The 17,708-nt window shown below is 43.0% G+C and overlaps 1 protein-coding gene across 16 annotated transcripts in view; it reads right to left on the bottom strand.

The window, feature by feature from the left end:
* The window catches only part of Ralgapa2 (Ral GTPase activating protein catalytic subunit alpha 2), a 364,983-nt gene that overhangs the window by 248,595 nt on the left and 98,680 nt on the right, over positions 1 to 17,708 (bottom strand). For 12 of the 16 annotated variants that reach the window (XR_015442045.1, XR_015442048.1, XR_015442046.1 and 9 more), the window contains exons 13-17: positions 16,933 to 17,081; positions 12,881 to 12,992; positions 8,187 to 8,424; positions 5,202 to 5,366; positions 2,229 to 2,369 (exon numbers count right to left, since the gene is read on the bottom strand). Coding sequence is in view for 8 of the 16 variants with exons in the window: in XM_087189021.1 (XP_087045147.1) it covers positions 2,229 to 2,369; positions 5,202 to 5,366; positions 8,187 to 8,424; positions 12,881 to 12,992; positions 16,933 to 17,081 (805 nt within the window). In the remaining 8 variants the exon portion in view is untranslated. The remainder of the gene's footprint in view (positions 1 to 2,228; positions 2,370 to 5,201; positions 5,367 to 8,186; positions 8,425 to 12,880; positions 12,993 to 16,932; positions 17,082 to 17,708) is intronic. The other 4 variants (XR_015442047.1, XR_015442049.1, XR_015442052.1 and 1 more) reach the window with 1 other exon arrangement.

Here is a 17,708-nt window from a genome sequence, read left to right as displayed (position 1 = left end):
TGAACTAGAGAAAACAATCCAAAATTTCATTTGGAACCAGAAGAGACCTAGAATAGCAAAAGCAATTCTAAGTAACAGAGACATGGCTGGGGGTATCACTATCCCCAACTTGAAACTATACTACAAAGCTACTGTAATAAAAACAGCATGGTACTGGCAAAAGAACAGACCAGAGGATCAGTGGAATGAATAGATTAGAAGATACAGAAACAACTCCAGACATACTCAGCCACCTCATCTTTGACAAAGGTGCCAACCACCATCATTGGAGGAAAGATAGCCTATTTAATAAATGGTGTCGGAAAAACTGAATTTCATCCTGCCAAAGATTAAAACTAGACCCATACCTACCACCATGCACTAAACTAAGATCAAAATGGATTAAAGATCTAAATATTAAAACAGAAACACTAAACTTGCTGGAAGATAACTTAGGTACAACTCTTGAAGACACTGGCATAGGAAAAGACTTCATGAACAAAACCTCAGCAGCACAGGAACTAGCACAAAGAATCAACAACTGGGATCTCATCGTATTAAAAAGCTTCTGCACTGCAAAAGAAACCACCAACAGAGCCAACAGATAACCTACAATGTGGGAAAATTTTTTTTGCGGCTGTACATCAGACAAAGGACTACTATCTAAAATATATAAAGAACTGAAAAAAATCAGACCCCACAAATTCAAAGACCCAATTCAAAAATGGGCATCTGAAATAAACAGACATTTCTCAGACAAAGAAGTAAAAGCAGCAAATAAACATATGAAAAAATGTTCAACATCACTGGTCATTCGAGAGATGCAGATGAAAACAACGCTGAGATTCCACTCACCCCAGAAAGAATGGCTGCTATCATGAAATCAACCAATAACAAATGCTGGCAGGGGTGTGGGGAGAAAGAAACCCTTCTTCATTGTTGGTGGGAGTGCAGACTGCGGCAACCACTGTGGAAATCAGTATGGAGATGCCTCAAAGAACTAGGACTAGAGGTCCCATTTGATGGAGCTATTCCTCTGTTGAGTATCTTCCCAAAAGAATTAAAAGATCATACCACAGTGATATATGTGCACCCATGTTTATAGCAGCACAGTTTGTAATACCTAAAGCTTGGAAACAGCCCAAGTGCCCATCAACTGGAAACTGGATAAAGAAGATGTGGCTTTCTTTATAAAATGGAGTACTACTCAGCCATAAAGAATGAGAAACTAGAGACATTGATAGCTAAATGGATGCATATTAAGGCCATACTCTTAAGTGAAATAAATAGCACACACGTGTGTAAATACCGAATAGTTTCTCTGGTGTGAGAAACTGAAAGTGTAAATAAGGATTAAAATGAATAACTGATAATTTGAAATAGGAAGAAAAGGTCCAAAGGTGTAGGGGAAGTGGGAGGGGAAGAGGAAAGGAAAAGTGGGAAAGGAAAAACTATGAGAAAAGAAAAAAAACCTGGAAATGATGTCTGTGTAAATAGGGAAGGGTGCACAGGTAATGGGGAAAAAATAAGAACCAAGATGCATCATGTACAGGTACAAACACCCAATGATAAATGTAAACGAATTGTATACCTAAAATGTATCAATAAAAGAACTTAGAAAAAAAATTAATAAAATATGCTGTAACATCTTTTTTAAAAAGCAGAGCAAATACCACACATGACTAATTTCAATTTTAGCTGGCTAATGTTCAGGGAGGACATATATTTGTCATGGAACGTAGCACCTTTTGACATTTTTTTACTCAAATCTCAATTATCAGTATGAATCTGCACAAACTAATCATTGTTTTATATATGGATGATTTATTATCTCTAAGAAAGCCTTACCTTCATAATTATCTAGTATTTTCATTTTTTTGGAAGGCATAGTAAGCATTCTAATACTGATATGCTCAAAACATTTGTAAGATTTTTTTAAGAATCCCCTTACTTTCTGTAGGCACACTATCCATGACACATGAAGGCAAGCATCACATTCTCACTATTAAACCACAGGCCTAAAAGATCCATCTTCCTTAAGGCCAGCAGGTTCCAGAAGTTTCTCTTGACTATCTAACCCCTACCACATATCTAACCACATAAACACAGTTATCAATTTCCACTGGAGCAACTCAGGGTAATGGCAGGCAGTGTGTGTGATGTGGGAAGAAGGACAAAGGAAGCAAGGTCCAGAGGATGTGGGAGGAGGTCAGAGGGGGTGGGGGAGACATGAGGTGGCGTTACAGTACCTGACAGCCTGTGAGAGCAAGAGGAGTAAGAGAGACCAGGTAAGAGAGCGCTCACGGTGTGGGGCAGGAACGGGATGCTTTTAGTGGCAGGCAAAGCCTCAGAGAGATGGACACAGTTGCTGATAGACTGGCTTCGCTTAGCTTCCAGGAAAGATAAAGTGGTATCATGTCAGAAGCATATCAAAACCTTTCACTACTTTTTTATTATTCTATTTCTGGCCTCTCCTTACACATTTAAAGGAGGTCATTTTAAACTTTAAAGAAAGGCAGTACAGACTACAATATTTAATTGCAGTCTAAATAAATACAGCCAGCTTTCAGTCAATCATTCTGGGACACAGGAGTGGGCAATCACAGAGAACCCATTTTAGTCCAGAGTGCCTTCTGCGCTTAGCTTTTCCTTTTTTCTACTCTGCATAGAAGTCACATGTGGGCTATTTATTTAGGCAAACATGTGATCCATTTTCCCTCCTGAAGGTCACAAAATGACCAGGCTGAGAGAAGGAAAATCTGGCTTAAGATGACAATTCTTTGGTAAGGGTAAATAACTCAGAAACTGATTGCTGAGAGATGACTGTATTCAGAAGTAAATCTTTAGTAAATTAATTATTCTAAAAGCTCAAGAACATATGATAGTTGAGTTGAGCATTAAAAGGTTTGGTATATGAAAAAAATGCTAAACTCTCCATAAAACTTAACCTGTTGTGTCATGTTTGGTGTTTATTAAATGTGTATTTTCTTTATATCAACTTTATGATATTTTTAAAGTTTTCTATCTACTACTAGTAAAAGAAACATTTGAGGAAATGGGTGAATAGAAGAGAATGTTTCATATATATAAAACCACAGTGTATAAAATCAGTTTTATCCTTAAACATATATATAAAGGAAAAAAATACATATAAAGGTTTACTTGCTATATTTTTTATGTACCTTTAATATTAACTTGAAATGAGAGGAACTACAAGTGATAGTGCCACATTTGCAAAAAAGTGAAACAAACTTTTCACTTTATTGTCCTTTCCTCCATCCTTTTCTATTAGAATTCCCAGGGACAGGACAATCTGCAATGTGATTACAGTGTAGGTCACATATGTAAATGATGAATGTCATAGACTTGTCAAACTGGCTCACTTCAAAGAGATTTGTGCATCTCTCCATATGTCAGAGACTTTTCATTTAAGTATTGTTTTAAAAGCTCTCCTGTTAGAAATCAAATGATTCTCCTTTTTCTAGATATTTTAGAAATAATGAAATATGGAGTGTTTTGTGTGGAAATTAAGACTTGCTCTGATCATCCACACGTATAAGACATCTAAATTCTTACCATCATGCATACCCAGGGAAAGAGCTTCCCTTTAAGACTGCTCACCAGGCCTCTGAAGTTGTACTCCAGTGCACTCTCTGTTAACCTCACGGTCATTTCTCTACTCTATGACTGCTTGGTTTATATTTTATGTTTCATCTTCATTATCTTTCAAAGGTGATGTTTCCAGTTTAAAAAAATATACAATTCACCCCTCTGGAGCCAGGCTTGTGGTATTTAAGCATGCATTCCCCAAAAGCCTTGACCTGACTGTGTAACAGTGTGATTTTCCTCCTGTGAGCACTAACAAGCACAACCTGGCTGGCTGAATAGTGCTGAGTATTTTAAATACACTAGTCCCTCTACCATACTGGTGGTTTATAATACCTGCTAGAAATGGGGGTGCAATGTCTTCTGTGGCTGGATTGGCCAAGGAGTGGCACATGGAGCACTTAGTGTGCAATGACTTGCTGCTTGTTAACATGTGAGAATAAAATTTAAAAGTGCTTTTGCATTAGCACTTTTACTGTATATGTGATGCAAGAAGGGCAAGGGATGGCACGAAGTTTGGACAGCTCAGGCAAGGTGCTAACTTTTGTCAAAAACTTCTGATCACCTTCTTTTAAGTGATAGACAAAAGGCATTTTTAGGAATTGGAATGAGACAGGAAATCAGTGAATGAGCATCCCCAAAAGCTGCATGGTACCAGGAATGAGTTCTCTCCTCAGGGGATAATATGAATGAAATCGAGAAGCAGAACTGGAGATGCAGATAGATAAGGTGCTAATTACCACTAAATGCTTTGGCAAAAATCATGAGATGTTTGGGCTAAAGCATATTTTTATTAAAAACTCTAACAGAATTCTAAATCATCTCTATTAACCTTTTAGTAAGCACTGTAAAGTACGTTAAGGTTGAATCTCTGTTTTATGGCCAGAGGGCCTTATGATTTTCTGAAGTCAACATGCTGAAAGTCAGTTACAATTGCATGATACTACTGATGAGAAAAACTACAGGAAACTGAGATATCGTTGTTTTAAACATAAGCTACAGCCTCAAAGCCACTGTGGAGAAGGAAACTTTATTTGTTCTCATTAAATACTGGATACAAGCTTCAAAATTTTTTTTCTCTTTTTATTTTATGAGTAAAAATCAGCAAAGCAGTCAGATCAGCTAGGGGTTCTTGGTCAAGTTCTTATTAATTCAAATAGGCTATAAAAGACAACATCCATCCACAAAAAGCTCAATTTCCAAAGAAGCAAAAAAATGAAAATGTCTCCATCCAGTCCTGAAAAGTGAGTGCATCCTCCTTCTTCTTTGTCAGAATGGTTAACACACTCTTTTGAGATTAACACTGGTTTAATGATGATAATAATGTGACTAATGGTGTATTAGAAATCTAGTTTCTTCAACATTCCCAAAATCCCTCTGTGTCTTCTATTTTGCACAAATATCTACTCAATGTTAATATCTCAAGGTTTTTTGTCCACAACAGAGTTCTGAATTAAATATCAAGGGCTACAATCTGAGAAGTAATTAGAACAGAAAGCCAAAAGATGGAGAAACGTTTCATCTAAATTCTGAGTAGAATTTTAAAACATTTAATTCCTGTAAGTCCATGTTAGATAACAGATAGATTTCTCAAAACTGTTTAAATCATCACTTACCAGTTGCTTTTTGGCGGACGTTATTTCTTGCCTTCTCTACCCCGGGTGCCCCAGATGTGGTAGCACTCCTGAACCGCATGGGCTCGGTCACATCTGGGTGGCTCCGCCAGCTGAGAGAAAAGGATCTCCCCACAGTGGTCCCTTTCTGAGAATCCAGAACACAGCCTGATAGAGAAAAGGTGAGAAAATATTCTGAAGGTTAAATTCATTAGCAGTCCTTCACCACCTATGTCGCTCAGCAAAGGAGTACAAGGAGCGACAGACAAAAACAGACTCCTGCTGCAGACAAGGGATGCTTCCTTACACCACAGTTGAGGACATCAGTGATAGGCCAGCAACCCGAATGTCCTCATCACTGAATAATCTCCATCTTCATCATATTCACTTCAACATACAAAAGAATATATTAATAACCCTTTCTCATTACGAGACAATGTCAAATGAAGTTACACTACAGCTCCCAGGACATTTCTAAAACCACTACTTATAAACCAAAAACTCAGAGATCCTGATGTTAGAATAGTGCTGGATCCTGGAGACACCAACTCCTTCATAAATCCCCAGAGAAATCTGACTAGAAGCCCTAACGGAGATCTGATTGAAGCAGCAAGATAATGAAAATCTATAAATAATATGACATCTTATTTTAGAAAAACTCCAAAAACAATAAAGCATTGCAATTAGAGATTCACCTTCTCCTGTCTCTCATATTGTTCTGATCAATTACTTCAAAGAGAGGTCATGAACCCAAAATTTAGGAGGAAAGAAGAGACTTGGGATTTGGGCACAGGTGCAATGTAGCAGAGCTGCCACCTGTGACCTGCTTTCACAGCCAGTTCCTCTGCCTGTGTTTGTTGCTGTTGCTAGTCTACTGCTGAGAAGGCAAGTGTTTCCATAATGGATATTTAAATCCTACTTTAGAATAAAGCAATACAAATTAGAAACATGTACCATAGTCATTATTTAAATAATTTGTTCTGTGCCATTATGAAAAGTGTGTTTGCACAGTGGGAGGGGAGAGAATATTGTAGGGTGATGTGTGCATGTGTGCGAAGATTTCAGGAGGCAGGAAATGTACTTAGTGAGGAAGTAAGTCCTTATCCCCTCTCGGCTCCTCTTCACCTCTACCCTGAAAGGTACTCTTAGCAGAGTAAATTCTTCTGGGCTAAGAACCATTGGCCTAGGGAGCAAGTTCTGGGGTGGAAGCATCTTGATCCTTTCAGACCTTGGTTTACATAGAGGCCAGCAGAGTAGTAAAAGAGAATGAGAAGAGCCAAGGGCCCAAGCTCTTGGCTCCCAATCCTACTTTCATCCCAAATCTCTACTGCAGACAAGAATCAGTCCCTTTAACTACATGTCATATGGCTAATTAACCACTGTGGTCAATTCATACCTCCCAGAGCCACATCCACTGCTGTCCTTCCTACACTGACTCTGGGCTTCATCATGTGACTTACTTTGGTAGCAAAACGAAACAAGCTAAGACTTAAAATGCACTTGAAAAGTTAGAGCTTATCCCTTGCTGTTCTGGGAACCCTGAGCCATCACATGGACAAAACTGAACCAGCCTCCTGGTGAGGAGATAGGTGGCCCAGTCACACCACTGTCCCCAGGACAGCTGCCTGGCTGACCACTGCATGGCTTTGAGGACTGCAAACACAGGAGTGAATCAAGCAAAGACCAGCAAAATTGACCAAGGGAATGCAGCTTAAATTGTCAACTATAACACCATGGTCTAAGTAAATGATTGTTATGTGCACCAGATCACACAGCAACAGCTAACTGATTCAGCCCATACTGCGGTTATTATTGAGGTGCGGTCTACTACACTTAGCCATGTGTTCCCTTGATGAGGCTTTGAAGGAGAGATTTCTCCTATGTCTTAGGACCCACAAGCTGGGGATTTAGCTCTGTGGTGCCGCCACTTGCCTTGCAAGTGCAAGGTCCTGAGTTTGATCCCCGGTACCAAAAAAAAAAAAAAAAAAAAAGAATACAGAACCCATGAAGGTTACATATCATCTAAGGAAGAGGACTGTTTTTACCTGAGGTACTCTGCATTCCTGTTGAATGTGACCCTGAGAAAATCAAAGCCAAATCCCAGACCACCCCTCATGTCTCCCAGCAAGCACAGGACTCTTGACACAGCAGCTTAACCTATAACTCCTCCCTGTTCATGTTGCTCTGCTCCCTTCTCACATGATCTACTGTACTAATGCTTTTCTATGCGCTGCCCCAAATCTTTACAGGATAAATTGTAGTGCAGACAAATTCAAAGACCATGTCACAGCCTTGAGAACTAACAAAGAAGAGTGCCAAATTGTCACTCCCAGAAAAAACCCCCAGTTTTTTTATCCTCAAAAACATGATTTTCATTTGAGATCCTAGATCTCAAAACAGTTTTTACCCAGAAACACAAGGCCCAAAGGGCTTCCATCTGAAGCCTTCAGAGATTCTCCACATTTCCTAGGCAGAGCAAGTCTTAGTAGTGTGACACCTTCAGCTAGACTTGTCTGGTTTTTTTTTTTGGTACAGGGGATCGAACTTGGATCCTTGCGCTTGCGCAGCAGGCGTCGAAACCACTGAGCTAAATCCCCAGCCCAGCTTATCTGGTTTTGATTTCTGCCTGTGCCACTTTTGAACACTGTGACTGAAAATGGGCCCATCGCTGTGAAGTTCCTGTATTTTAGGTTTATGTCTGTGGGACAGAGACAGTGATGGCTCCTGCTTCTCAGATTGTCGTGAGGGTGGCAGGAGACTCTGCACAGCCTTGATCACTGATGCTGTCGACATTATTACTACTGGTCAGCCCCCTCATCTTCCTCCTCTCCAGGAACACACCACTCTTGCTAGGGGACAGAGCAGTAGGAGACACAACCTAGTACACCACTGAAGGACCCTCCATGATGGCACAGTCACTATAAAACGACATGTATGCGTTTCACAGAGATGTAGAGACCCACCCCTCCCTGACCTCGCTGGGCCTACCTTTGCCCCGCTGCTTCTTCTCCTTCTGCTCACTCAGTTTGTCCAGAGGCAGGTTTGTCATCTCAACTCCATATACAGTTCTTGCCAGCACCGCAGTCAGGGAGTCCATGATGTTGGCCCACTCGCTTATGAGCTCCTCCCACTCAGTGAGGGAGGACAGCACGCCCAGAAAGTTGTCCCAGAGCTCCCGAGAGATGAACACGCAAAGGTTTGCTCGGATCCACGCCACGATGAGTGTCTAAACCCAACCACCACAAGAAAACCAGGTGGGGAGAGGTGTAATACTGAACACAGTATCTTTAAGTTGGTATTACTAAAGTTTTAAAATAAGAAGTACTTTCAGATGCAGTTTTTTTTTTAATTTTCAAAATGCATTTGTCTAACTGTAATCAGGATTTAGTTATCAGTGTGCACAATGCTACTGGCCCAGTACTGGCCCAGCCATGAGGCGGAGCCTTGGCCCCAGCTCCCTCCTGTGTATGAGCTCCAGCCCTGCCCCTGCAGACTTCGGAGGGATAGACCACTAAGGGGACCCCAACCTCAGCTCCTGCCTCTGCTCCCACTGCACTCACTCTGCTTCTGCAGGCTGTCCTCTGAGAGGGGCTCCCACACTTCCCCTTCTGCCCCAGACCCTTGCTCAGAATCTCTCCTCATCTTAAAACAATAAAACATTTCATTTGGTCCCAGATCTCCCCTGGGGAAGTCAAACCTCCAAAAGGAAGCACCACAACACCACACACACTCCTCGTCCCCACCTCCTGATCTCCCCCACTCTTGCACCCTCTGCACCTAAGATTCCACTGAGTCTTGCACACAGCCCAGATCATGCCATGGCCTCTTGCTGTTCCCAGCCTCCCTAGAGAGCTGCATTTGCTGGAGCCTCACATATAGCAGTGGAAGACTGGATGCAGCACCCCTGTGCCTTTGCATGTGCTCTTCCTGCCCCTCCCCCATCTTGCCTCTCTAATGCCCACTTATTCTTCAGGTAGCAACTTGGACACCCTGTCCTTCAAAGATGACAAGTTACATATAGATTTTTTTTTTTGGTACCGGAGATAGAACTGAGGACCTTGCACTTGCGAGGCAGGCGGCAGAACCACTGAGCTAAATCTCCTGCCCCTAGATTTTTTTTAAAGATTAAAAAAAAACTTTTAACATAGACACAGGAAAACTAAAAAATATGAATCTGCCTATAATTAGGCAGGCGTGTTCTGATCACTTGAAAAAGTACATTTAAAGTGATCGTTTAAAAATATTTGTTCTATGTGTTTCAATTCATGTTTACTATACTTTTTTAAAGGATAAAAATGAAAAGTAGAACTAAAACACATCAAAAAAACAAGATTCAAAATTCATTCAAAATCTGGTACTAATATGAATAATTTTTTAAAAGAACACTGTGAAAATAGTTGTACTTATGAATACTTCATTGAATATTTTTATTAAGACTGAAATGCCAGCTTCTAACTATTCATTTATATACTACTATTTTCATAAGCAGTTTGAGGCCATTACCATAAAGTACATGCATACAATAAAAACAATCCTGACATAGCAGTAGTGATCTAATAATAAATATCAGTATGTTTATTAGATAATAAACATAATCTCAGCAGAAGAGAAAAGAGAGGAGAGATTAGGGATATGACACTTGCTCATGGGGAGCCCTGAGGACAAAGCCAGCTGTTGTGATGCAACAAGAGGCCCTGGACTGAGGGCACTCTTTGGCTTCACTCTGTTGACTAATTATAAAACAAGGAGGAAGATGGTTTCTGGCAGCCTTAAGATTCCTGCTACCAAGTAGCACCAACATGTACACAGCTGTAAATCATCTGCATGGCTCATGATAGCATGGCACACAGCACAAAGTGGGAGTTAGGAGTGAGGGTGGCCTCTCTGCACGGGAAGGCAGGTGCCCTTTCATCAATTCTCCTTCTGAAAAGGAGAGAGGAGAGACCCAGACTTGGGCTGTGCCACTCACCTGGCGTGTGACCTGGCCCTGTTTTTGGGCTGGTAGAGTTCCCTCATCACTGACACTCACTGTTGTTTAGCACAGAAGCTACGTACAAACACCAAGCCTCTAGGTGGGCATAGTGACACACGCCTGTAATCTTGGCACTGGGGAAGCTGAGGCAGCAGGATTGTGAGTTGAAAGCCAGCCTGGACTACGTAGTGAGACCTTATCTCAAAAAAACTAAACAAATAACTAAATGAATTTTTAAAACTCTGCTCCCCAACCACTGTCTGACTCCCTTTGCCCCCACAGCAAGGGCTCCCTGACTGTCAAGTCACAGACCCTCCTGTGAACAGCAGGAGCACTGCTTCCCACACACTTTTAAGGTTGAAGTCAGTACTGATATAGATTCAGACATCACTTTGAGCAATCATCATTATTTGGTAAATATTTAAATTTCCACTATTTGAACAAAGTTTGCTACCCAGATTACCTACTGAAAAAAAAAGATAAACTCTAAAGGAAGAATCAAAAGAAGATAAATAGTACCTTAGAAATTCCTTGTCCTTTTTAATAGTCTACAAATGTAAAAAAGTAAATAAATAAATAAATAAGGCAAGCAAGCATCCGGCCATTGTAGAGAGTCATGCAACAAATGAGTCATATTGAGCACACTTTCACTGCAATGTGACACTAGATGGTGCCCACCTGACGGCCTCCCCAGCTGTCCAGCTTGCTCCCCTTTTTCCCTTCTGGATCTCACGTAAGGACTTAGGAGGTCAGCAGATGACCCTGAATCCCAAGAACCCACACTGACCCTCCAGGACCCCCAGTGGGAGTAAGAAGTCCTCTCTTGACTGCAGATCAGCCATGCAACCAGGAAGTGCCACAGTAGGGGTCTGCAGCAGGACCTGTCAAACTCCAAAAAGCTCAACCTCCCTCCAAAACAACTGCAATCAGAGTCATAAATAATCACGAACCCATGACTCCATGGAAATATTCTTCATGGAAGATCTGACAAGATTTCTCCATTAATGACAAGATTTCTCTCTTCATTCATTAATGAATCCCCCCAAATACACACAAACAAAAACCCACAACTTCAGACTAGATTCTCACTTAATTCTGCACCAAGTTCTCTCTCTAATCCCACTGCACACAATGGTAGGCTGGACAGCTGGTGAGCAAAGACCCATGCCCTGGCCAGTGGGACAGTGCCTCAGCTCAGGCCCATTGGACAGCCCGGACCTGGGCCAGATGCTTGGGAGGGTGCTGGCCGCAAGACCTCCATGCAGGGCCAGGAGAGTACAGGCAGGATTGGGGCAGTGACCGGTACCGCTCTCAGTTACAGCAAAGCAAAAGTGTGCATGGGTAAAACCCACGTGCAGGGCCACTCTGCACCACACAAAGTAGGCACGGCCACCAGGGTAAAGGAGCCATATTCAGGAAGTGAGTCAGCCTGTCTCCTCTTTAGCCTCTCGGTCCTGTCTGCAAGCCAAGACATAATTATACAACTTATAACCATACTAACTTATTGCAATTTGATATGAACAGCGGAGTTACAATGGAAACATTTAGCTTTAAAGAGTAACTTCTCCTTCTGTCACCTTTACCTGCATGTGCTACCTGCTAATCTACACATATTCCTTCCAGCCAACTGAGAAAGGGCAGCAGGGTCTCCTCCCAGCACCCAGTATGCCAGCGCCAGACCCACCATGCTTCTGCTCACCCACCTGTGTATTCAACACCTGCTCACCAACACTTGTATTCAAATAGAAAGTCACATCTTTCTTTCCAAAATGTCCCTAAATTCTCTGTTCCCTGAAACTACAGGCAGTACTGCAGCAGGCTGCTGCCTGAGACCTAGGTACTTGTACCCTGCAGGTGTCCATCAGCCGTCAGCCTACTCCTTTTCCTTCCGCTGTGCCTGTGGGGTACGAGAACACAGCCCCACTGTGTCTGCGACATAATTCTAGCAATTCTGTCCCCTGGCCACTCTGTCCTCCTCTTCTGGGCCATCACACAGGTGAGCAAACACACTTGGTGCTGCCACCCTAAACTTCGCCCACACAAGTCCACTCACACCAGCTGCTCCCTCCCACACCAAGACCTCTTGCAGGCCTGGTTCACACTTGCTACCTCACATTTTGTCCTCCATTGGCTCACTTTCAATCACCTACATCAGAGCCAGAGGTAGCCTTGGCTACTGTCCTCCTCCCCAGGTGCCCAGGGCATCCACCTCTGACCCTCCTCCAGCTCACTGGCCGCCCTTTCTAAGCATCTGGGCCTGCCTCCCTCCCTTCTGCCAACCATGGAGAGGCCTTTTCTCTGGCATATGTTTGCTCCCTAGGCGACATGTCCAGGCTGGGGCTTAAACACAACTGCCCAGAATGCTGACAGCTCTCCAGTTTTCACCCTATTCCCAGCTGCTATTCATCCTGTACCTCTCCAAATCTAGCTGTCCCTCCACCAAGGCCTTCAGCTCTTGTTACCTTCCTAAGTTCTACTACCCTCAAGCAAGAAAGGAAGAAGTAGATGGCAGAGAGGGAAAAAAGCCTAAAAGCCCAGCACTAATTACAAAAAAATAGATCACAAGTTTAGGACAGAGCTAAGAAGGAGTATTTCTAAAAAATTTGAAGTTAATTTAATATTACTCTTAACATTCCAATGATTGACACTGATTTGCTGTAAAATCTGATTCATTTCTTGCATTTGCAGTGTTTTAATAAAAAAGACTTACCCTAAACAGTAACCCTGCCAAGCTCTGGGCAAACAAGTCCTTTATTTGTTTATCCTTTGGCTTCTGCATGACAGCTTCTGTTATCCTGAGTAGTATTTGCAACATCTGCTCCCTGGGCCACCCAAAATAAAAGCTCAGATTAATAATCTGAAGGACCACATCTCTGAAGGACCTTATAAGTAAGGGAAATACTTTTAAAGAACATCAACACTGATAATCATGTTATTCCAAAGTATTAAAAGTCTATATTATTCCATTTATATCACAAGTACCACATTTTATCAAAATAAGCTATTCTGTGTTGCAACAGTTCTACAAATATGCCTCCTGCATCCATGCCAACAGCCAAGACAAGAGTTCCCCACCTAGCCTGACTTCCCCTGCAGAAAGGATGGGAGATGGTGACGGGGCAGTGCCAGTACCTTAGAGATGCTGACCTCGGAGTGAACTCACACAGCATTCTTTAGTTTCCCACCCATGATTCTGCTTAATCTGGAGGCCTCCCTGTCGATCTTTGTGACAGAAAATGAGGCTGACTTTCTAGTCTTGGATCTGGAGACACCTGAAGTCAGCACCTCAGCACAACTGAGCTCTGTAGTCCTGGAGCAGGTCGAGGGCTGGAAAAGGGCACCTGGATGCTAACAGATACCTCGCCGGGGCCTGGAAGATCCTGATTGCAGCCTGATGCACAACTGTGCTACATGGTCAGGGCATTACAGTCACCATACACCAGCACTGTGGTCACCGAAAGCAGGGGCTCTACATGAAAGGTCTCTGAAGAGCATACAGCCCATGGAGACAACATAACACTGCTAGTTATGATAAGCAGTGGTTTAGGACAACAACAGGGTACTTTTCCTGCATAGAGCTGAGTTCTGTTCCTCTGCCCTAGTGTCTGCTCAGTCTTTCTTTCCTGGGTTCTGTGGGAACACAGCACACATGGCCTGTTGTGTGTCCTCCAAGGGGAAAGTGCTAGCACCTGGGCAGTTTCAAATACTGGCCCACTCAGCTTTATTGTTCTCCTCATTGGTGGTAAAAACCGATGACAGGATAGAATAAGCTGGTCAGGTTGGAGGAGCTCCCTAAATTCCAGCTCCTTTCTATTTCTCTCCCACCTCTGCTCTCACTATGAGGGAGGCAGCACCTCACTGACCTCTTCACAGCACAGTGGCTGCCCTCTTGGCAGCTGGCTGCTATCTCAGCCCTAGGCCCACATTCTGGACACTCTATTCCATGTGCTTTCTTATCCCTTCACATAGCCCAGGGATCCTGGAAATTCACGGGGGGGGGGGTGGGGAATGTAATTGAGTCCCTGCAATGTGGGCACGACTCTGAAGAGAAGGATGGGAAGAAAGGGCAGTATGGGGCCAGCCTGTTGTTCTCCAGGCAGGGTACCCAGAGCCTGGTGGTACAGAAGATGGCAGTACCTGGTGTCACCACTGCCTGCTCATGTCACGTCATGCCTCAGACCAGAAGCCATCCCTAGTGCACTAGCAGCTGCATAGCCATCACGTGAGATGGTAAGAACCAGACACATCTGGGGTTTTGAACAACACCTCAGTAGAGGAGCTGCTATTAAAGGGCACAAGCTGGACTGACACAGGACCTGCAACAATACTGCACAGATCCTGAGTCTGGACCTCAGGGAATGTGGAGTGCAGGGAATTCCCATGTGGTGTCTCCCCCAGGTTGAAAAACCCTTTCCTAACACAAGAGGAGCACACAGAGTGACCAGCTACCAGTCTGGATCATGGCTGCTTCCTTCTGCTCCAAGACACACTAACTCTTGTCCAGTCCCCCTTGGAGAGCTGTGCTCACGGTCTGATAGGAAGGTGGGAGGAGTGCGGTGCTGGGATCCCCTGCACGTACATCTCCACTGCCTCACTCGAGCAGGATTTCTACTCATCCACATGTCTGACAGCCACTGTGTGAGGACCACTGCTTGGCAGCTCCCCACCACAGCTCTGCTGTGACCCACAGTCTCTCAGCCCCAGAAACTGTGCACACTGCCTTGTCTCTTCTCCACCTGGGGATCAGAGCGAGCTTCTGGGAACTCAAGCTGAGCTTTGCAACACTGGTGCAAAGACTGCTTTGGACACAGGTTGCCTCCTCCTGTACCCTGGTCCTGGCCTGCCCTACTTCCTGCTTCCCGTGCCCTCTCCCCGACTGCTGCCTCCTGGATATACCACCTTTGAGATTTTCCACCATGGGGGCTTCCGCCTCTGCTGCTCCTACAGGAAGGCTCCTGTGTGACCTGCCCATAGCTGCTCTCTCAGAAAGGCCTTCCCTGACACATGACTTGGGACTCTCCAGGCCTCCCCATTATTGCAGTTCCTCCTCACACCTAGAACTGCCTGAAGCTTATGTATTTACTATGATGAAGCTCTCCTGGGGAAGGGCCTTGTCTATCTAGCTCCCCACTGTACCCTCACAGGAGAGGCTCAGTAGTTATATACTGGATGGAAAGAAAGAGATGCACAGGGAAGAGAGGGAAGGAATGAGGAAGAGAGAGAGAGAAGACAACAATCATCTGGTACTTAACTATATCACATCTATCTGAGAAACAGGTCCTGCACCTTTCTATACTCTATTGACTATTTTTTTTACAAGTATTTACATCTATTTCCACAATTTGTCTTTTTATATTTTTACATTGAACTCTCTGAATTATTAAGAATAGAGCACAATTGCTCAATTTTATTTCCTAGAATTTTCACTGAAATAGGATTAGAAGCATGGTTTACAGAACTCACAGTTCTCATAGGAAAGGAACATAACCAGTACCACTGATACGGCGGTGGTCTGAGGAGCACGCCTCTCTGCTGGAAGACGCCAGCATTTCTCCTTGACCTTGACATTACTCATACGGCATTTAACTCTGTTTAACTGGTATTGCGCATCACTCTATTATTTCCAGTTTTAAGGACTGCTTAACTTGGCAAACAGTGCTAATTAAAAGGCCAGGAAAGATGACATTGAAATTTATAGTTTCAAGCTATTGTTTGGACACCTGTGATTTCTGAATTTGTGGACTTTTTGTAAGACAGGGCTCCTCAACACCTACCCATGACCTTTGAAAGGAAAAGGCTAGACTCGGTGACCTGCAGCTATTGCAGCCCAGGCTGCCTGGTTTCCTGCCTGCCCACCAAGTGCACACAGATTCCTGGTAAAGCACCATTCCCACTGGCTCCAGGGCACCCAGCAGATGGGGTGGCACTGGGGAAATTCCTGTGCAGAGTGATGCTGCCCCTACTGGTCTATAGTGGCCCCAGGGCTAGGAGCTGAGGCAGGAGAATACTGGGGGCTGCGGATGGACAGGTGGGTCAGAAGACAATGGCCAACAGGACAGACCTGAGCATTTTAAGGCAGAGCTGCCATGAAGGGAACAGGAAGGCGCAGGAAGCAACTGCAGGCTTTCTGGCCTGCTGCTGAGAACACAGCAACACCTAGCAAGATGGGGTGGTGTGTTCACAATTGTTATAGGACGAGGACAAGAAATATCTACCATACTGTCTACCATGAGGAAAATAACTAACAGAAAAACACAAAAAGAAAAAAAGGAAGAAAGGAAAAAAAAATCGTAGTTTTATGAAGACACTGAATTTTTTACTGCACTATTTAGTCATTTTTATAATTTATCATTTAAGAGAATTATTTTTCCAAAATGAATTTAAAACATCAAACTGAAGCACTAAAAATCAGTTTGCAGCATTTCAGGGTAATTAACCTCTCCTTGGCTTATGAACAATGATAGTATAAAACACCACACTGCTTATCCACAGAACTGTCTGATGACATTTAAAGAGGAAAAATCTACTATTAAGTAATATGACTACTTGGTTCGAGAGCATTTTAAAAAACAATAATGAAAATAAATGAACTACCAAGTATTGGGTACTTACCCTCTTCATAATTCAAAGAAACTGTTACAAAAGACTGACTATTGTCTTATTGTTAACTTCGTAAAACCATTAAGTAAATGGAAACTTTAACATTTTAATTATGTTGAAAAACAGAAACATGTTTTACAATATAATTTGAAACAAACTTACCATGTCTTTTTATTCATTGTAAGCTCCATTATCATACGCCTAAAAATAATCAAAACAGCTTTGCAAGCATCAACTTGCTCTTTCAAGAGCACAGGAACTTCAACACAAGGTTCCAGCAAAAATACATTTGCAGCATTTGTCAGAAATACCTGAAAATCAGTAGTTTTACATTAGAAAATATAACTCAACATATATATCTGAACAAATATTGCCTAAAGATAACGATGTTAATTTCTCCCCACCAACATACCTCTTTGGATTATTTTCACACCAATTCTCTTTCAGTGTGGCATCAGGCACTGATACATGGTTAACATATTTTTAGTTCACTCTTGACAATCACTTAAACATACCTGAAAACCTTTTCCAAAGGGAAAATTACTATTATGTATAAGTAGCACAACTTTAGAAATATGATTCATAAGAGATCTGAAGATTTCCTTCTGATGCCCTCTCAACAGAAAAAGGGTAAGAGGGAGAAGACTGATAGGATCTCGAATCTGGGTAGGAGGGGAGGGGAGGTGTGCATGGAGCCAAACAGAAGAACTCTGACAGAACTCTATCCCGAGTCTCTCCACCCGTGGACTACCTCTTCCCACTGGAGTGGGGCCATACCACCCAAGAGGCATAGGCCCTCAAGGAGCAGTGGTGTGATGGACAGACCTAGCCACACAGCCACATTGTTCACCTTCCAGGGGCATGTTTAATGGGAGAAACAGATGATGGTACAGTAGGATACAAAATCTAAGTGAATTCTTAACAGAAAACCAGGTTCT

This window comes from Heterocephalus glaber, unplaced genomic scaffold, assembly GCF_053883595.1.
Source record: "Heterocephalus glaber isolate CG9 unplaced genomic scaffold, H.glaber_assembly_v1.0 deba00001532, whole genome shotgun sequence".
NCBI classification, from domain to species: Eukaryota; Metazoa; Chordata; class Mammalia; order Rodentia; family Bathyergidae; genus Heterocephalus; species Heterocephalus glaber.
Note: the sequence above shows the minus strand (reverse complement) of the source record. Positions and strands in the feature narration are given on the sequence as shown.